Source organism: Periplaneta americana, chromosome 3 (genome assembly GCF_040183065.1).
Source record: "Periplaneta americana isolate PAMFEO1 chromosome 3, P.americana_PAMFEO1_priV1, whole genome shotgun sequence".
In the NCBI taxonomy this organism is placed as follows: Eukaryota; Metazoa; Arthropoda; class Insecta; order Blattodea; family Blattidae; genus Periplaneta; species Periplaneta americana.
In genome coordinates, this window is record NC_091119.1 from 25,711,461 (window position 1) to 25,734,628 (window position 23,168).

Here is a 23,168-nt window from a genome sequence, read left to right on the forward strand (position 1 = left end):
ACAGACAGCTTGTAGGTGACAGTGATGCAAATAATGATGATGCTAATTGCTTGCCCTTGCTTATGTCCCATGTTGTTACTTCCTCACCTTCTGAACAACAAATCATCACAACTGCTGATTTGGAACTGCAACAACCCGCCAACTCTGACGTGATGAAAAATGAAAATCGGAATGGTCCTCTGCCTGCTGATGAATACAGTGACTATGGTAGTAGCAGTGGTGGTGGAGGTGGTCAGCGGATGGCAAGTCACCACAACGGGGCTCAAGGGGCCAACAGCAGTTCAGGGAGCAAAAGGAACACCTTCACTCGTAGTCTGTCTAATGCAGATGTTCCCCCAGATGAGAAAGCTGGTAAGTAATAAGTGAATTGATATTTCCATGTCTTGTTTTATTTTCTTACGAAAATAACTGTATCCAGGGTCAGGTTTTTTTCAGATTTTCGTGAAAAATAAATAAAATGGTTAAATATATGAGACTAATTTCGTGAAAATTCGCAATTTTTTTTTTATCGTGTAATGTTATACTTTACAAAACATATTACCGGTTGTGCTGTATGGTTGTGAAACTTGGACTCTTACTTTGAAAAAGGAACAGAGGTTAAGGGTGTTTGGGAATAAGGTGTTTAGGAAAATATTTTGGGCTAAAGGTGGTTCACAATAAACCGGGAACGAGAACCAGAATGAAAACGAGAAGCAGAGGACGTGAATATGAAAATGTTTGATTCACAATAAACCGAGAACGTAAATGACTATGCATATCGATATGCATGTCAATAACGATATGTAAAGTCGATATTACGCATTCTGATGTTATTTGTGTATAATTGACCAATGGCGTTTTCTCATGAGTACAAGGCAGCCAACATAAACACAGGTTAACCAACTTCGAAATTTAAACTGAAACATTTCATTAGGTACGGTACTATAAATATGCCCATGCATCTTTATTATCACAACCTATTTTAAGTCTACCATAACGTAAAATAATTAGAGAAGAAACATTTGTAATAGAACAAAAATGAACACAACAATAGTTATTGAATTGGAGCGTGAATATGTAGTGTGTAATACAACCAATACAGTAATAAAATATGATTCGCTTCCGATTGATGTTCAAAGATGCAGCTATTGAAAGCCACGTATTCTCCTTCATTTTCTCATCTTTATACGAGGCGTGCCGCTTATCATAAATGTGAGGATTTCAATATTAGAATCTCATCAAATAAAACTTGCTCCATGATGCACAGCACAGAACAAAATAATGTATAGGTAATGTCACAGTCTTCTTGCTACAAAATATATGACGACAAAATAGCTTTTAGATGGCAATAGAATGAATCTGGTAGGCTGTGATCGGAAACGTGAACGGCAAAGTTGAAACTTGACCAACTCTCTGTTTCCGATCTCGGGCTCCGGCAAGCTTTTCGTTAATTGTGAAGGCTCACATTTAAATGTACACATTTTAACAATTTTACCGTTTTTGTTTTCGTTCCGATTCTCGTTTCCGGTTTATTGTGAATCAGCCTTTAGTGGGATGAAGTTACAGGAGAATGAAGAAAGTTACACAATGCAGAACTACATGCATTACGCAAAGCAAAATCTGTCTTGAAATACTCTTAATTTAACCTTAACTGCTAAAGTGTAGAATAACGTTGTTTTTTTTAATAACTGAACTGAATAATTTGTCAATTTTCTATGTGAAATTGTGTCGATTCCTTAGTCTCCCATATTTTCTTAAAAAAAAGTTGGCAACCCTAGATGGACACCACATCAAAACTAGTCAGCTAGGTAATTTTTTAATATTAATATAGTAAAGAAGTTATAAATTTAATCAGTAACTATTTTTACTTTTGGAAAAGGACCATAAAGGATATCAGTAGGGCTAGGATTTTGATGACCTATAAATCATGAAAAAATGTCCTAAAAACAATGTATTTATGACCTAAAAATCTTTCAAAAATACCCTTAAAAATGCCCTAAAAATTGATCTTACATAATTGGCTTAGTAGGAAAAGAGGTTTTGTAATACTTAATATTTAGACTAGTAATTAAATTAAATTTTACATAATTTTTTCTAAGTAGTAAAAAAAGGTAAAAGGTATCCCCGTAACGTGCCATGAAGGCACTTGGGGGGCATGGAGGTAGAGCCCCATGCTTTCCATGACCTCGGCACTAGAATGAGGTGATGTGGTCGGCACCACGCTCTGACCGCCTTTTACCCTCGGGAAAGACCCGGTATTCAATTTTATAGGAGGCTGAGTGAACCTCGGGGCCATTCTGAAAGTTTGGCAACGAGAAAAGATCCTGTCACCACCTGGGATCGAACCCCGGACCTTCCAGTCCGTAGCCAGCTGCTCTACCAACTGAGCTACCTGGCCGCCTACTTTTCTAAGTAGTACACTTTAATTAATTATTTTACCTGATGTTTCCATGTATGATCGTTCACCTCTGCGTCCGTATGTGGACGTGAGGTCACCAGTCAGCTGGTCGGTCTTGGTCCTTCATGAGCTGTAACACCATGGATTTACTTTACTTTTACTTCCCATGTAGTCTACCACAAGGCCACTCTTATCCGAAATTAGGAGGTATAGAGGAGTCTATATTGAAGAGATGGTCGGACTGATCCATTACATGGAGTGTACTATGTTAAAATGGCAACATTTGTGTAGAAAAACGATTAAAATATTATACAAAATAATAAGTATTAATGGACAAAATGTGTAAAGAAAATATCAAAGGAAATAAACATTATTTTACATTAATAATGGGGATTTATGGCCAAAATTAAATGAAAATGCCTAAAAAATGACCGAATAAAATAAAAGATGCTCTTATGAGTTAAAGCAGGCAAAAAAATGCAAAAAATTCACTAACAAATATATCTTAAAACATTGAAAACTCAAAAAAGTTTTACATCCATTGTTCAAGAATTAAAACAGAAAATCAATATCCTGAATTTAAAAGAAAACTTACAAATTAAACCAAACCCTTTAACTCTATTAAATATAGAATATAATCTAAATTTAACAGAAGAAATACTGAAATCAGAAGTAAACACTGAAATACTGAAACAATTGTCTTTAGAGACAATTAATATTAGGTACCCTCCACAAAACTGGCTTCATTTATACACCGACGGATCCTTGATCTCCAGAGAACAAGGTGCCGGTGCAGGTGTTACGTGCTGTCTCTTCTCACTTGATAGATCACTTGCATATGGAACAACAAGTTTTGATGGTGAAATCATTGCAATAAGTGAATGTCTCAGGAATCTTCTATGCCACATCAATAAATTTAGGAATGCAGTTATATTGTCAGACTCCAAAGCAGCTATTCTGTCAATAGTCTCTAAACACACACCTTCATCTCAAACAGCAGAAATAACTAAAATGCTCTCTCAATTAATATCATTCAATAAAAGAATTGTATTCCAATGGATACCATCCCATTGGGAAACGAGAATGCGGATGCTTTAGCAAAGAAGGGCAGCAGTGCTACTTACAGACCTGTTACTAAATCTACATATTACTCTGTGAAGAGATTTATTAAATCTACATACTTAGACTTCAACAAACAAAATTTGATAACGCAATCCAAAGGGAAAAATTGGAACTCTCTGCATCAAAATCCACAGTTAATTCCCGATTTACCACGAAAATCGTCTGTAGCTGCATTTAGATTGGCAACAGGCCATGATTGTTTGGCTAAACACCTGCATAGAATTGGAATATATCAGTCCCCTAACTGCCCATTGTGCAACTCAAACCAAGAAATGGATTCGGAACACTTCAAAATCTGTGCTTCATTGGCTGGTTATGATAATATCTTTGAAAAATATTGGAGTGCAAGAGGTCAAATGACTTTATTGTCAAACGCCTGGCATTAGAAAACAACACCAACAACAACAACATATGTCTTAAAACACTCAGTTTATCACATAACATATAAATACTAAAGCAGCAATGTTTCTGGCTTACTAGAAGAAAAATGCAATTTCACCAAAATCCTAGCCCTAGATGTCAGTATGTAACATAACGTTGTTTTTTATGGTCACAGATGGCAGCCTGAGTGACACAGCAGTAGGACACCTTCATGGGCTAGATGGATCACGGAGAAAGATGGTAGGAAGCAGTGATCGAAGTGGGAAGCCCAGTGGAGGTGGTGGAAGTAGTAGTGGCCAATTCGTGGGTTTAGGCAAGAAAAGTAGTTCCACTTCTCAGCTTTCAGCCACAGGTAAGGAAAACAGCGTTTTTAGTTTTCTTAGTGTATATATAATCTTATGACAGTATTTTTTAACACACACTTCGAGTTTGTTTGACTTATTGCCAATTTAGTATTGATATCAATGAAGGATATGAACAACATGAAAATGTTAAATTCAAGATATGGCTGACTCTTAATGCTGCAGACCACAAGTTACCAGTGATGTGTTCAGTTCTAGAGCAATTTTCGTTTAGTCTAATTGATTGTTGTACTACTACACTTTTAATTCACTTGAATATTTTATGAAGTCATTAAGAAGAGCCACGTGTTAACATTTAAGAAATAAGTATACTTTTTTTAGCTTCTCACATAAGTTTAAAAAATATATATTACCATAAACTGGGGTTACTTTGAACACAGAGGAAACTTTGAACATTTTTTCAGAAAATCATATGTAGGTTTCTATATGCTGCACTTGTTATAGATGGAGGTAAATTATCATAAAATCATTATCATACCAAATTTACCTCCATCTATAACAAGTGCAGCATGTAGAAACCTAAATATGATTTTCTGAAAAAATGTTCAAAGTTTCCTCTGTGTTCAAAGTAACCCCAGTGTATGGTGTATATATATATATATATATATATATATATATATATATATATATATATATATATATAATATTTCCCTTGTTTGCTAGCATATTCTACTCCAGATTTATATCTAGATTCTTACAGGCAATAAAGAGTTCTTATCCATGACCATAACGAAAAACATGCCTTTACTAAATACTTTTGCATTTGTAAAGTAGGCTTTTATTCAACATTACTTTATTCCACTAGTGAGATAAAGACTTTACCTCACAGTTTGAACTTTATCTCACAGTTCATTAGTATTTTCTTAGTACCCGGGCACACACATATACTTTTCCATTCAACTATTACTGAAGAAGTTAATATATTAGTTACTAGATGTCACTACCTCTACTTCTTTATTACCATTTCTTAAATATACATACACTCAATCTCCTTCTCTTTTCTCTATCTTCTACGTCGTAATTTGTACATTGCATTCATATCTAATATGTTTTTTTTTTTTTTTAATTTGTAATAATTTACCTTTTGGGAGGTGATGGGAGGCGAGGAGACTTGAACCTACGAAGTTGCGTTTATAGGAGTTTATAACAACACGTGTTAGTCAACTGAGCTAAACAGACATGATGATTACGTTTTAATATTCCTCTTAAGTTTACAGAAGTAAAATGTGATCACATTAGTCCCTTGAACACTTCTAAATAATCCCTGAAACTTCAAAAAGACGAAAATACACGTTTAAAATGAAAAAATATGTATTAAAATTATATAATTAATTATAATTTGTTATTTATCCAACGCCTTAGATACCATTCTTCACTAATCATGGCCTCCTACATCATAACCTATCTAGTACATGTATCGATTCTAAAATCCATGCCATAATATGTGATTATATGAGGACTTATTTTCAACATATTTTCTTTTATAAAACATAATTTTTCGTTATGGTCATGGATAAAATTACGTATGGTACTTGTGAGCGTGATCTTTATTGCGCTCGTGTAATTTAAGCACGAGGCTGACGCCTCGTGCTTAAATCTTTCCACTCGCGCAATAAAGATGCACTTACCTCACAAGTACCATAAATAACTATAATTGTAACTGGATGAAAAGAATACCTGTGGAATCATGCGAGGAGTAATATTTCTGAAACATCTCATAACTTACATATCGGTACTCTATTCTTACTTTATATACCAAGAATTTCTACTTAAAACAGTAGTTAATAATCTGTTGTCTTAAAATAAGTGACATTCTCATGAACGAATTTGAATTTGTTTTATTTATTATCTTAAACATGGAGATACATAATTTTATGCAGTATATTAGAATTGTAAAATTTATTGTAATTCCTTTCAAGTTATAAATCTTGGAATGTATAATATGTGATGTTCAGTAATGTAGACTATATGAATTTCATAACAGAAATGGAAGTTAGCAGATTGTTATTTAAGTATTTAAGTTTCTCCATTTTGCCAACTACGTTTACAGTCATGGGAGAGATTTACTTCACGATAACAGGGGGTTATTTGCTGATAAGCTGTAACAAATGATGAAACGAAGCTGAAGAAGTAATGTATAAAATCGCTCTTTTGACATTGATTTACATAAATAATAATAATAAGAGCTACTGGTTTGAATCCCTTTCCTAAATTAGGCTTTTTCTTCTTCTTTTTTTGTTTTGTTTTGTTTCTCAAATACATGTTAACATTTCTTACGTACCAACCTATCTTTTTATATTCACCTCATTTGATAAGGCAGTTTCCAATAATTATACAGTACCGTAAATTCTTGAGATTTTTAAGTAGTAGCAACTTCCCATGAAGTGAACAGTTCCCAAACTTCTGATGAGAGATTAGGTGTCCAGCAGAGAAAATAAGTACACAGCCACATTACGCTATAAAAATTGAATTCTCTGATGGAAGATAAATAACATACATTTTTACATACTGTGTGAATATATAAATTAGTTCATTGTTTAGATTAAATTTGTTTAATTCCTAACATAATAAGGTACACAAAACTAAAAAGTTTTATTATTTAATTTTTATGAATTTAACATACACATATACAAATATTGGTGTTATTTAATACATAGCAGTAATTGGATGTTTATCCATACAAAGAAATAATTAAAAATGGGTTGTTATAAATAATTTAAGGATATGTAATTTGTTTATATTAATTTCATTTTATTTCTTAAAGCTGTTCTTGATTACCAGTCATCAGCATTAGGAATCAGCCCTGTATTTATATATTTCATACCCTGCAAATTTCTATATTCAGTTTTTTATTGTTGGTATATACAATTATATAAGAACCTACGTAGACGAGGGAGTGCTTATGTTCCTAGTATGTAGTACATTAAGTAGTGTTATATAAGAACACCTTAATTTTACGATGTATTTTCAAATCACGTGAGACATCCTATGTCAAATCAAATATAATTTTTAGGTTTCTAACATAACATAAAAATATGTAGGCCTATATATATATATATACACAAAAGTACTGTTTCAAAAAGGGTTTCGATATTAATATTGGCAATAAATACCGGTAGATACTAGTTACTTATGATATAACGTACCGTAACATATTATATTACAGTACAAGATGGGAAAATTGTGAAATGGCGCCAAAGGCCTCATTTGATAACCCATCAAGTATAGTAATATGATGTTACAGTACAATATTATACAACGTTTTATCCACTTTCAAATTTTGTCATGAATTAAATTTCACTGATTCACTATTATTTCACTTTCCGTTGTTCAATCGAAAATATTGATGTTTTATTAGATTTGACCATCTCTCTGGGGAGAGAGGCAACAGGATTTTGTTTATAATGCTGTTGTTGAAACAATTGAATTCACATTAATTAGTTAATAATAATATTAAACTGTCCACCATTGAGGGTAGCCCTTACGGACTCAGTATATCCTCAAAAAAAATTATTTTGTGCGAGATCGTGCGTATTTGCTTGTTTTCCGCACAGAACCAATACGCGGTAAGTGTGAAATACCACATTCAGTATTCCCAACGTAACACACATAACAATTTCCCTCTTCTTACCGCTTAAGTGCGACATTCATTTTACTGCTTTAGGTTTTTAACATATTATTTTTAGAGACGTTTAACATAGTAATAATTATAAATTGGAAACTTACCACTGCAATTTCACCTAAATTGCAATGTTAATTATTGTTTTTAAATATTTGCAAAAATTAAGTAAGTCTACTACTCCACGAAACTTATTGCATTCCTGATACAAGTAACATTAAGGAAGCCGTGAAAAAATCGAGATTCCAGATGCCAATGTTATTACTGCAATATGTTATATAAATAATATTGTTAAAATATTAAAATGAAAAATAAATCATTACATAATCTTACCGTTTGTTTTAAGTTCGCATTATAGACTGGGGGAAAAAAAAAAGACGGACATATATCACGGCCTGCTGGAGTATAGTAAACACAGAAAACATTTTATAGCAACAATGTTGAAGAAAGATATTTTGGTTTTCCGAAGTTGCCGTCATTAAACAGAAACCAAGATGGAGATTTCATTGCAACTAATTAGAAATTCGTCTTTCAGGTATGTAATAAACGATCTTCGCACAAAATAATGTACGATACACGAGCGGTATGTTTGTTTTCATGTTCTCGGAAATTAAAAAAGCTTAACTACGTTTTGCTTTTTCAAACTTTTCCTCGAACATGAAAACGTCAACATACCGCTCTTGTAATGTATATTACTAATACATATGTAAACATAGATATTAAATTTTAAAGAAGGGAAACAAAGAAAAGGACGTGAAAAATTACAATTGCTATTAATGTAGCACCATGTGATTAATTAGGATTTGGCAGGATTTTTTTAACACAATTATCACGATGTCATCCCTCAGAGATGTTGGCAGAGCAAACTGCCGTCGAAATTCTTCGAAAAAAGCTGGTATAGTCCCTCAAGCACCTATGAACAAGCCGAATACCTCAACGTGAATTAAGGCTTATTTCAGCTTGAAATAGTTGACTGTAGGCTCATAGATCGACTTCTTCTCAAGGTGGACCTCGGCTGACTGATGACATTCTACTTCAAAACGTATCGTGGGGTCCACAATGATGCCCTGTTTAGTGTCAGCATTGTACGCTAAAATATCTACTCGTCTCGTTGACCCATTTTCAGCTAGACAGGAGATTTCTTCTTCTACTATCTAGCCCTTATTTCTTAATGCGGCAGCAATTTTGGATCTTACAAGATGATGCCTAGAATTCCTCGAGAGCAATCCCTGTTCACAGAATCCCAAGATGTGTGCTAAAGTTTTAATTTCTGCAGGGCTGTATCTTCTGCAACTGGTACTAATGATTTCTGCAGCTTCTTCCTTATTTCTTCCTGTTCACTTTCAGAATTATTCATTTTCGAACACGAGTTTGAAATGCCATCCAACCATAACATTTCATAAATTTACTGCCAAATGGCATTCAGTTTAACACCAGTCTTGTAGATTAATACTGTAAATAGCAGTTCATAAATCAGCCTCAGGATAGCATATCCAGCAATTTCAAGTAAATTTTACACGAACGACGAAAATCTGGATTACTCGTAAACCGGAGAAGTTTTCAAAACACTACACAAAACCATTTTTAAGTACTGTTTTCACAGTTTACAAATATGACGACTTGGAACCATCAGACTTCACAGCATGAAAAATAAATGAATAGAAAGTAACAAATTTAATTTCGTCCACTGGGGGACTTAATACATTTTGAAACGATGCTCCTCATTTATAAATACGGAATTGCTGCCGAAAATAGTGTATGACACACATGATAACTTTGATTTTATTTTGTTCGTAGGTTTGCTGCAATCAGCCTGCAATATCGTTTTGCAAACAACCCTACCCACAAAATAAAATGCCACTTGTAACACTTGTATCGTAATTAAATATTTATTAATATAATTCCATTAAAGTGAATCAAGTATATTTCATTACCACAACAACAGAAATATATCTTTTCTGAAAGTAGGTCGCAGGCGTTCTTAAATAACACACGTCAATAGGCCTATGTAAAATGATAGAAAGTATTACTAAATGTAAATTAAATGTAAACGTTGAAAACAAGGAAATACTATAACCTTAGAGATAAATTTGTGTATTTCTTAAGATAACTATTTTTATCTTCAACTACATTATTTTCTCACTTTTTGAACTTCGACAAAAAAAAAAAAATTGAATTATTTTATACTTCAGGTTCTTCATTCTTGGCTTAATTCCTGTGTTGTCGCAAAATTAAGAAAAATGATAAAAACTTGCATACTGTAATTATTTGTATTCGTCCTTTAAAAAGTTCTAAATACCTCACTTCTCTAGTTTATATTTTATATATAAATAAATAAATAAATAAATAATATAAGTAAATAAATTTAGCCCGTACACATCCCGTAAGGGCAAGGGCCTCCTGTTGTCACAGGGAATTGCTCATAAGTAGACTCCTAAGGTGAGCGAGTCCTTGGGAGCTTGGTCATATTACTGATATTTCTTCGTTTCACTGTTCCTGACTTCCCTCTTCGATCATTTCTACCATACTCATCTCCCACACTTCCTCATATCACTTCACACGAATTACACTCACTGTCGTTGACTTTCTGTCCTATCTGGTGCTTGTTGATTGATGTTTGGTGCCAGCTGCCTCCATACTTCTCTGTCTCGTGCCACTCTCGACCATTGACTTCCCGCTCTGGTTCTGAAGTAGTCCGCCCATCTGGTTTTTTGTCGTCCCACGTGCTGTCGTCCTTCTCTCAGGTCCCACATTGTAGTACGATTCGTCCATTTCTGGTGATCCATACGTGCTACGTGGCCGCCCCATTTCCATTTTAGGTTTTCTGCCCCTTCTACCACATCGCGCATTTTTGTCCTTCTTCTTATTTCCTCGTTTCTGAGTCTGTCTCTTAGTGAAACATTTAGGATCTTCCTTTCCATTCTCCTTTGACAAACCTGTAGCTGTTTTTTCTGTTTTTCTGTCAAGGACCACGTTTGACAGCCATAGAGTAATGTCGACATGACACATTTGTCTAGGATTTCAGCTTTCGTACTTGATATATAAGAAAGAAAATTAAGTGTTCGATAGTTTTTAAAAGCCAATATTAATATCTTACTTTTGGATGCATTGTTTCGATGTGGTTTGATATTCTTAAAAAAAAAAACAACAAATCTTTATTATGAGTTTAGTGGTATGGCATTTATGTTTAATTCCATTCTAAATATTAATACATTTATGCAGTCGTATATTTCATTACCTGGTTTGACATGGAATGTCCGTAAATTTCCTTAATTCCTGTAAATAATGATTTCGTTATTCGATTATTTCTATATATATTCCTTGAACTAGTCCTAATCTTGTTACAAACTACATCAGAAGCAACATATCCATATTTAACTTGTAAGTCCTTTTGCATCAAACAATTTAAATTTGAACAGCAGCATATTGTGCAGTGCTATGCAGTATATACAAAACCAGATGTGATTCTGGGCTCATTAAAATGTAATATTACGGTTAATTACATTAATTGGAGAGAGAACGGTAACTGAAATAACTGACATATTTTTTTTCCAGCTGGTTGTATGTATTGGTATATATGTATTTTGAGACATTACCAACAATAATGCTATTTATGGATATGTAAAAACAATGGTAATCAATTTCACCCAGCCTCTTAAAATTCCTGCCTTTTTTTTTTTCTTCCATCTATAAACAAATAGTTCTAAGTATCATCATAAAAAGTTGTTTTGCTTTGCAATGAATGTATACGAGTTTTGTTGTTGAACCTGAAAATTTAATGTGTTGAATAACCTCGCTATGTTCATAATTGTCCAGTAATACACACATTTCATTAAGTAAACCATTACAATCGTAATTCAAGTGCAGTCGATTCAGGTTGTTCATAAAGACAGAACCCATATTTTGTCCTACTAGATCTACTCTATTTTTACAAATAATATTTTCATCTTCTGAGTGTGGAAATGTCAGTTCTGTGATGTGTCACTGACTACATCTTCAAAAGCATTTTTATTGTCATTTAGCAATTAAAAACTGTGAAACACAATATTTTACAGGATTAAATGTTGGCATACGTCTGTGATTTATTAGTGTATTACAAAAGATAGTCATTGAATTGTTTCTTTAATGCTTTAAATATTATTTGAATCAGTCTCTAATAGTTAAGGGTACTGAGACTTGACAACTTCTCCATTTCAGCTCTTGAACTTGGAAATGACTATAGGCCCTACTGAAACATTCCTGTGTCACAGATTTACGAAATGTTTTTTATCCAATGCCACCAGGTTATCTTTTCGACATTTCTGGTCTTCTCTCCTGGCCGTGGCTTAATTGTAACCCACTTCTGAGGTTGGGGCGCCTGGAAGGCAGAGTTACATTACCCCGATGATGTGATAGGATGATTATGATAATGTAGTGCCAGGAGAGGTCTTAAATCTAAACTTAACCTAAATTCCAGACCATGGACGAACACAGGAATAATCCCCTGATAACAACTTCTATGTAGGTAGTGTCGGACATCCATTGTTGCAGATAGGTCGATGTTAATACGCATGTGAATTCTGCACTTGGTGAGTTGCACAGAGTTTCTCTATATGTGGCCTTATGGTTGACAGGTCAACACGTAAATCATCTTCAAGATGCAGCAGTCTGTTCCTTTTTTTAGATTTCACTACTTTCATGGTAGAAAAATGCTGATCCACACAAGTATGAATTTGAAAATGGCAGTTCTAAATAAATTTTTAGTTTATTCGGTACCATCTACTGATTTGACAAAACATTTCCGCATATATGACACTCGGGATTTTGTGTGTATTCATCTCCACATTACGTAAAACCATATTACAAGTATTCATCACTTTATTTACAAAACGCAGTATGTTTTTGTGAACCCTGAAGGGAGATTTACGAAATGTATACCATGCATTAAACAATACTTATAGTCCGGGTCAGCTTACTTCATACCCTAAGGATGAAACCTAACCATTTTTCCCCCCATTACTACATATGCTAGTGGATTGTAGTGATTTTCTAGTTTACAGGTTGAATTTTCTTTTGCCAACTTCGTTTCGAATTTCGATAATGACAAATACTACAAATGGTAGTGATTTTGTAACTAGTATGTTGGCAGCTGAGACAAATATAGACACCATTTGTCGGTACTGGAGTTCCATAAATTGAAATTGTACTAGATTTCTGAGCCTGTTACTGGAAACTAGTGAAATTTGAACATATTAATAATTAATATCAGTATTAATATTAATACATAATAGTTATTTTATGTGTTGCGTTGTGGTTATAATTCAAGAATATGAGGTAAGTTTTCGGAGTTAGTACTAATAATTTCATGTGGTCAAACAAAATACATTTTTAGGCTAGGTCTCGTGAGTCAATTGTTAGTCAAACCAATGAATTTCGCATTGCCAGACAAAATACTTGACATGTTGATCCCTTTCTCATATAGTTTGCCTTCGAAAATGTTACAAATTATTGAATTATTTAGAATAACCTTCCAACATAAAGTACGGTAAATATATAAGTCATTTAGTACGAAGGATCGTGTAATATCTGGCAACAGTTGGCAACACTGACAATACGGCAATATTTTCTGTTTAGGAACTGTTCTTATGTGACCCTCACTATATAGCAGACTATCTTTTGATGAAAAATTAGGTCACTTATCCCCAACAGAATATTTATAGGGTGCCCTCAAATACGATAATTAGAAAATAAATTATTATGCATGATTCATCAGTTAGGTACAAATATCCCATAGAATTTTAGTCAAACCGCTCTCATTTTTTCTGGTGTAATGAGAATATATCACATGGAAAAATGAATGCACTATTCTCTTAACTAAATACCACATATGTTGTTGTTTTCTAATGCCAGGCGTTTGACAATAAAGTCATTTGACCTCTTGCACTCCAATATTTTTCAAAGATATTATCATGGTCAGCCACTGAAGCACAGATTTTGAGGTGTTCCGAATCCATTTCTTGGTTTGAGTTGCACAATGGGCAGTTAGAGGACTGATATATTCCAATTCTATGCAGGTGTTTGGCCAAAGAATCATGGCCTGTTGCCAATCTAAATGCAGCTACAGACGATTTTCGTGGTAAATCGGGAATTAACTGTGGATTATGATGCAGAAAGTTCCATTTTTTCCCCTTGAGATACAAAATTAAAAAAAATATATGTGGAAATTATTTTTCTCCAAAATTTTTCTTAATTTTTAATTTTTGAAAATTCAATGATAAAGTTTAATAGCAAACCACTCCATTAATTTTAAAGAGCTAATTACTATGTACGGGCCACAAAAATTTCATGATTCTATCTTGAATAGTTTACGAGATAAGTTTACCTAAGTTTTGAAAAAACGAGGTTACGGGAAATTTTAATTTTTTCATCAAAAGATATTATCAGCATTGTTTAATGCATGGCATAAATTTCGTAAACCTGTGACATAGGAATACTTCAGTAGGATGTATATGTCCTTTGCAAGTTCAAGAGCTAAAATAGGCAGCCGTCATGTCACAGTATCCTTAATATCAGCTCTGTGATGCATACTATAAGCAATATACAGGGCCAGATTTAGGTATAGTGCCGCTCCTAGGCAGTGCTAAAATTTGCCCCCCCCCCCCCCAAACTCTTACAAACAATATTTATGAACAGCTATTATACAGGCCATGTCTAGTTTTAAATGAAATGTTACAATTCAGAAAACAATAAATTGCTGGAATCAAAATTCATGTATCTTACTTGTGAATTGTAAAGATTTCCCTCACACTTTCTTCACAGAGAAAGCATTGATGATGTCGTTACAGTTGATCTTACGAAGCACATCAGACTCGATGCAAAGAAACATATTCAAACTTATTCATTGTTGAAACAAAATTGATTTGTGAAAGCGAGGCTGTTGTTTATTTTGAAGCATTGGTTTTGCTGGTGGTATAATTGTTACGAGTATTTCTTACTTCGATAAGAATTATAAAGTAAATTGAAAAAATAAACTCCAACTCTTTGCGAAATAAAACCTTTCATATCGAATTATATAATACACATGCTGGAAAGCGATTAAATAGTATTGCTGACGATATATTATTATACTGGAAATGTAACCAAGACCTCTGGTTACTATTCATAGTGATAATATAATAAACACACGTCCAATTTGATTTTCAACAATACATTCTTGTTTATACACACAGTTAAATTTAAGCAGTTTCATAGTACACGTGAAACCAACATTACAATATAACTATGCAGCTGCACACTTTCCTTTTACTCTCGCCACGACCACGACAATGCAATAACAAAACAATATCTGACTTCCACAACGTGTTCAAGAACAAAATTCAGAAAAGATTTACCACCAAGTGTTTTAAGAATAAATTTCACTGTAAAATGAAAATGAAAAAAAGGAAGAGAGAATGAGAGAATGCCGTCCCCCTGCAACGGTGGGCCTCTGTTTAATTTGAATAGTTGGTATAAATAATAAGTAAATAATACTTGAACTATTAAGTTTTACCCTGCCGTCAAACGTATGATAGGGTCGATTGTCTCATGGGTGAGGTGGTACAAAATAAAACACTCAGCATAAATAATCAACTATCCGTTTACATTTATTAATTAACACTTCCGGTAATTGGAAAATGAACAAAATGGATGCAGTAAAAATACAGCAACCTATAACTCCACCAATGCATCGAAACTGACTTGCCACTAATCGTCACTCAACTGGCATTCACCGTTACACACAATAGTAACACCATCTATACCCACAGATTATAAGTATAAATAACTTGCTAGACAAGTCCAAACTTGTCGGATGTGGCAGAAAGCACTAATACGAAACCAAATACAACCAATGTAAAATATACACTTGACGAATGCCAGCTTATTCTTTAAACAAACGTGAATTACCTAATACTGTGTATGAAATCAAATATACTTCTACTAATCAAAAGAAACGTACAATTACTGATGTAGAAAAACCTGTTATGATTCCTGGTAGGCCAGTCTCGAAACCAAACAACAATGGTCTCTCTTCAACTCTTGTGCCTCCGTTATCACACAGCAGACCACACCACAGCTCGGCCACGCTTCTACACGTAGTAAGACACTATCCCCGATCGAGCCCCGACTACAGCAGTACACGTCTCTGCCCGAACTGGGTTATCCGTGATCCCATCACAGATAGCCGCTAAACAAAACCCCCCAGCTCTCCATGGCTGTCACACAACCATTCTCTTCAAGCGTCTACCCCAGACTGCATCGCATCAAGCATCCCTCTCAGGAGAACCGACGCTAATAAATAATTAATTTGAATAGGGCTAATGAAAATCTAAAGCCCATGTCACGTGATAACTTAAATTCGCTCCTTATACGTGAGAAGTAAGAGACCATGAATGGCGGAAAGAAAACAAGCTATCTATAAAAGGAAGAAAGAGACCTAAAATGACGGAATAGAAAGCCATCTATGAGAAGTGCGGGTAACTAACAACAAGAAAATAAACATAAATAAGGAAGAAAAAAGAAAAGAAAGAAAGAAACACAGAATGCCAAAACTAAAACGGCACACCCTCTTGGAAATTTCCGCCTTAGGCAGCTGCCTAGGTCGCCGAGGCCTAAATCCGGCATTGGCGAAATAAGTATCCACTGAATGACAACAAGAGTCCAGAACAGCTCTTCAGTTGTTTTGTGTGGGCCACAGTGTAGGAGTATGCAGTGAAAGGATGATTTGTAATTTTTATATTAGAGAGAGAAAAACATATGTAACTGTTTTCCGCTGAGCACTTTTATTACCAGTTAGTTCTGAGATAGCTAAATTCTGTAAAATATGTCAAATGTGTCATGTAGGTTTATGTTAACAGTGAGATATGAGTGTGTCCACATTCAACATAATCTTGAACCTAGTAATTAACATGAGATCCAAGGGATAACAAATTGAAAATTTGTTTTTGTCAGTTCTGAGACGTCACAAAACTGACATTTTTGTGGACATTATTATATAAATTGAAGAATAAAATAAAATTCTCTTTTAAATAATGGTGCCCAGTTATGTAACACTGATCTACACATTAGCAATATTGTACAGAAAAAAAACTAAATAATTGGTACATAATTTAAAATATCTGTGATACAATTTGTATCTTATTTTGTCCGATTTTGTGAATTTAGCTGTATATATACCGAGTGGAAGTAGAATAACAATGCATATTTTCAGATCGAATTCATCATGTTGCATCCAGCTTTCCCTTATATTTTCCATATTTTTTTTATACAGTATTATCCACAATTTGCCTTATTTGAAAATAAATTGCATTTTTGCAAAAGTATTCAAGCATTTTTAAACAAAAGTAGCAAGTCCCTATTTAGCGTCAACCTCCATTTAAGGTTAATTCCTCAGAAAAATATTAAATAGAGGTTCTACTGTACTTAATAAAGAAGGTTCTTAGTAAGATTATTTCTGTCAATCATTGCTGGTTATTTGCCATAAGAGAAACTTGTCTTTTATGAACAATCTTAAATCACTGCAAAATATCCATTTCAGCTGCACATTCTTCATTCACTTGAAGACAGAGATAAAGTACCAGAATCAGTGAAGATATTTAAACGGAAGCAATATTAATATTCTGTTACTGCCAAAAAACTAAACTTGAGTGTATATGTTATTACATTAATAAAAATGCCAGTTTTTTTTTATTTTTGTCATAATTCATAAGACCAAGAATATCATATACTCTACTCATTTGTGAAAATCATAATTTCATTTAAATTTAGTACAAATGATTCGTTTCACAGCTGAACGCCAAAGTCGATTTTAGCATCATGCCATTTTTTACCAAGAAATTAAGAGTGGGGAAGTTGTTGATGTATTTTCTTTGTTTCTCCAGACAATGAATAGTACATTAATCCAGTTTCTTCCTTATTTCTTTCATGAGTCATACTGTCATCCCATATTCAATAATTAATTCAGTTGATGCATTTAACTAAATGGATTAATGATTTTTTTTATGAAAACTATATAATTTAATTCAGATGAGCAAAGCGTCAAATGTTGCTGATGAACTTATTCTTAAAGTGCCATCAAAAGTTCTACATAAATATTTTCATACAAAAACTGTTATATATTATCATACTTCTTTATTATAAAATTACAAGATTTGTAGTGATCTACGTGTATCACATTAAAATGGCAGTTATAAATAATTATGACTGTATATCATTATTCTATAATTTTATTATATTCTTATACTATCAGCTCCACAGTCTCACATTCTTTTACATCCATTTCATGCTGTCTTCAAATTGATTGCTTAAAAAATATTATACGAAGTTCTCTAGAAAGAATGTAATGATTTGTGACAGATGACTCGAAACTTTAAAAATTTAGTTATGAACTAATACCGATGTATATGTCTTAACTACAGTTAAATTTTAGGATGTAAATTTATATATAGATAGTAGTAAAGGTGTTTTTTGTATAAAACAGTTTGTTTCAATTTTAATTTGATGAAGATACAGTCAACCCTCGATTATTCGCGGTAATGGAAGAGATTACCACCATGGATAATTCAGAATTGCAGTCAATGCATATTTTTAAATAAAAAAAAATCTTATAAACCAGTTTCTATTGTATTTTAAAATACAGACTGTCCACAAACTATTCGTGAAAACTTTGTAATTAATTCAACAGTTCATAGCATAAATACACATAAAAAAATGACTTTAATACTCCATCGGAATGTCTACCATGCTATCAAAAAGGAGTACGTTATATGGCAGTAAAAATTTTTAATAGCCTCCCTATCGATATAAAAAATGAAACTCAAAACATAAGATTATTTAGGGCCAAATTAAAGAAGTACCTAATTTCTCACGCCTTCTATTTGGTAGGTGAATTCATGACATTCAATAACACTTCATGAAATTGATACTAAAACTTTGTGTTGTACTAGTAGACTATATTGTAAATCTCATCTGTATATAATTCATCTAGACTGTGACTATAAATTAAGACTTTATAATAGCATTAAGTTTTTTTACTGTAAAGCAATGTATGAATACCATGGAATGTTAATAAATACAATACAATACAATATGAATTAAAAAATAATCAAACAAGATGTCACAGTGAGACTTCTTGCCTTTGAAAGAGCTTCTCTCCAAGTTTTATGCAAAAATTAATAGATTGCTACATGTGCACCTTGTGTTCCACATAGAACAACCAAGTGATACTCTAGTTACTGCCAGGTTCGTGCGAGCACCTTCTTCAACAGTCATAATACCTGCCCCAATCCGTTACTTTATATTGTTCAAATTGCGAACAGATATTCGGTACACACACTCTATAAGAAAAAGTTCAGAAGGATGAAATCTAGCAAGTGAAATCAGGCCATCTCTGCTAATCCACTTATCAGGAAACTACTCATCCAAATCTTCACGCACAGCCAAACCCCTATGAGGAAGTGCTCCATCCTGTTGGAAGATGATGTCAGGTTGAATGTCTTCCAGTTGCGGGGTCACAAATTCAGTGATCATGTCCAGGTACACAGTGGCTGTCATTGTCTTTTCTGTAAAGAATAATGGGCCAAGGATTCGATTTCACATGATTCCACACCATGCAATTTACTTTTGGGCTGTCACTCACAAGTTCGCGTGAGTCATGAGGGTTTTCTGAGCCCCAGATCCAAACATTTTGGTGGTATAGTAGGCTGGACACATGAAATGATGCTAGAACACACTTGAAGAATGTTCCATCATCGTCAGTGGCTCCAATATACCAGCAAATTCTGTGCGTTATTGTGTATATATACTTCCAAGAGGTTTTTCACTTAGGGGGATGCCTTCTCAGGGCTGGGCAAAATACTGATATCCAAGTATTTGAAATACAAATACAAAATACTTCAGAAAATTGTATTTGAAATACAAATACAAAATACTTTTAAAAAATTAACCAAAATACATTTGTATTTCAAATACTCAAAATACATTTGTATTTGAAATACTCGATACAATATATAGGCCTAAAGAAATAAGAATATTACTAAAATCTAAAATATTATATTAACATTAAAAGTATTTTTATCTCGAAGTTTTATATAAACACTGTAACTGAACATTCTTCCTTTTCCCAGTCAGCAATGAAATTATGCTACATATGAATAATTACTGCTCCCTTAAAAAAAAACAGTTTCTCAAGAAGTTTATCAGATAAGGATCCCCTTGCATGTGAATGAATAAATCCTGCAAAACAGAACAGTCTTTCTACAGGCGCAGAGGAACACAAACTTGTATTATACTTCATAAAAGCTTGTTTCACTGTTGGGTAATTCTCTAGAGTGCACAGAGTTGTCCCTTTGCCATTGAAGATGAGATGGCTATCTGACACTGCCTCACCAAATGATAAGAAGGGGACACAGAATATGTGTGTGAAACCAGCTGACCAGTTCTCTGTTACACCTGTTTATATCATGTTTGAATTTCAATATTTGAGAGACTGAGGCATGAAGAGAATTCCATCGAATTGGGCAAGGAAACTTTGATGAATATTTCAAGATATCTGATATAATTTCTGAGGATTTGGGTCTCCTAGACGCATTCCATAATGCTGAACATTTAGCAAGCGTTGGGTGATGGATCCTTGATGTTGTTGGAGATTTCTTTATGGCATTAAGGGAATCAGTTGTGGCAAGAAAACGAGCAGATCTGAAATGGATAGGCAAATAAGACAAAAGTTCATTCTTCAAATCCAAATCCAAAACTTGAAGGACAAGAAGAAAAAAAAAAGTATTTTAAGTATTTGAAATACAAAATACATCAATTTTATGTATTTAAATACAAAATACAAAATACTTTCGAAAATCCTTACAAATTACAAAATACAAAATACAAATGTATTTCAAATACATGTATTTCAAAGACTGTCCAGCCCTGTAAGCCTTCTGTTTCGAAATCCTGAAGTGCACTGCTGTGGAGTAATGGTTAGAATGCCTGACCATGAAATGAGTGAGTCTGGGTTGAAATCCTGATTGGGACAAATTACCAGTTTGAGGGTTTTTTCCCCGCGGTTTTCTCTTCTTCTTCTTCTTCTTCTTCTTCTTCTTCTTCTTCTTCTTCTTCTTCTTCTTCTTCTTCTCATTATTCTTCTTCTCCTCCTCCTTCTCCTTCTTCTCCTCCTCCTCCTCCTTCTTCTTCTTCTTCTCCTCCTCCTTCTTCTTCTTCTTCTTCTTCTTCTTCTCCTCCTTCTCCTTATTCTTCTTCTTCTTCTCCTTCTTCTTCTTCTCCTCCTCCTTCTTCTCCTTCTCCTTCTTCTTCTTCTTCTTCTTCTTCTCCTCCTTCTCCTTCTTCTTCTTCTTCTTCTTCTCCTCCTCCTCCTCCTCCTTCTCCTTCTTCTTCTTCTCCTTCTCCTCCTTCTTCTTCTTCTTCTTCTTCTTCTTCAAGTATTAGGCCAAATGGCCTGTTAATTTTCAAACCAGCGCTTCTTTGGACGACCGAGAGATCTCTTCCCGTTTGGACGATAGTGGAGCATGACTTTTGGGATTCTATCTCTATGCATGTGATGCAGATGATTTATCCAGTTGTTCTGATAATGTTTTACGTGATTAATTCTCTCAATCCATTAAAAACAAATGCTGGGTAATTTTCATGTATATTTTGTTATTTTACAGAATAATTTGTTCAATATTTATACATAATCTTGTCCATAAATTGCTGTTATATTTAAAGGTGCCGTTTTGCTGGACCCTGGACTCATTTTGCTGGCATTATCGCCTATATCTCATTCAGATGCTAGATAACCATAACAGTTGATAGAACGTCGTTAAATAACCAGTTAAAAAATATATTTCGCAGAAACATTCACTCTCGTACATTACAGTACACAACCACACATGTGCAGGCTTCTCAAAAATTAACAAACACAAAAACACGCAAAACACAACACAAACACAAGAACACAAGAAATACATCACACTAACATATGAAGACAAAAGCACACACAAGATCGCATCTTCATTCAGAAAGCAGAAGTACAACATAACATACAGAACAGAAAACACACTACAAAGACATCTCAACACACAAAAAACACAAACAAATAAATACTACCACACAGGTGTATACAAACTCACATGTAATAGTTGCGATAAGTTCTACATAGGACAGACAGGCAGATCATTCCAAACACGCTACAAAGAACACATTAAAGCAATAACCAGAGGACACAATACATCTACATACACCGATCACATAACCAATGCTAACCATACATAAAATAACATAAATACGGACATGGAAATCCTACACATATAACCCAAGAACCAAAAATTCAACACACTAGAACAATACGAAATATACAAACACACTAAAACACACCCAGATCAAATTCTCAACACACAGATCAATTTCAGTACACACACACTATTTGACTCCACTCTTCAACACCTTTCAACAATCAAACACACCCACACAACAGGCAGAGAAGTTCGAGATGACGCCGTGATATAGTAGGCTCTGAGGATGGTGTGTGAAGCACTGAAACAGCTGTAAGCCGGACAAATCTTACATAATTAACACTAGTAAGTCCACTAGTTAATCAATTAATTATTCTCAAAATCATAGTAAAACATGTAAAAAATATAGGAGCAAAATAACGACATAAACAATTTATTAAATAATAAAGGAAATGCTTGTTCCTTAGGAAAATATAGGAAGTTATTAAATAAAAAAATAATAAAAATAAATAGAAGGTTTTGAAGATCCATTGATAATCGAGAGTTGACTGTTATTAAATAAATTAATCAATCATGTTTGCAAGACTAACTGCAATTTATTCACATATTCGTGACATTAATTAACTGAATAACGGTAAAGGTATTTTAAAAAAACACCTCATGTTACATAATTCATTATAAAGTAAGTTAAATGTTGCTTTGTTTTATGAATATCATTTGGTGTTTTACTCCATAAGTTTAAGTAGACAATTCATTACATTTATTTCTGAGATATTTTGAAATACAAAACCAATAATATCAAAATAAAAAGTTATAATCTAGATTAAAAAAGTCTTGATTACTTCAGTGAATAGAGTTCTAAGACATTACATCACTTAGTACTTTAAATTTCTATATTTCATATATTGTTCCATGAATAAACTATACTTGGGATTGAGATAATTTGTAAGAACATCATATTCATTTCAACTTTTCAGGTATATTTTGTTGTTTTACAGAATAATTTCTTCAATATCTATACATAATCTTGTCCATAAATTGCTGTTATATTTAAAGGTGCCGTTTCGAAT

General features: G+C 33.5%; 1 protein-coding gene across 18 annotated transcripts in view; it reads left to right on the forward strand.

The window, feature by feature from the left end:
* Positions 1-23,168, forward strand: part of Rim (Rab3 interacting molecule) — a 513,404-nt gene that overhangs the window by 384,622 nt on the left and 105,614 nt on the right. For all 18 annotated transcript variants that reach the window (XM_069820175.1, XM_069820163.1, XM_069820168.1 and 15 more), the window contains 2 exons: positions 200-351; positions 4,056-4,232. In XM_069820175.1, the coding sequence (XP_069676276.1) occupies positions 200-351; positions 4,056-4,232 (329 nt within the window). The remainder of the gene's footprint in view (positions 1-199; positions 352-4,055; positions 4,233-23,168) is intronic.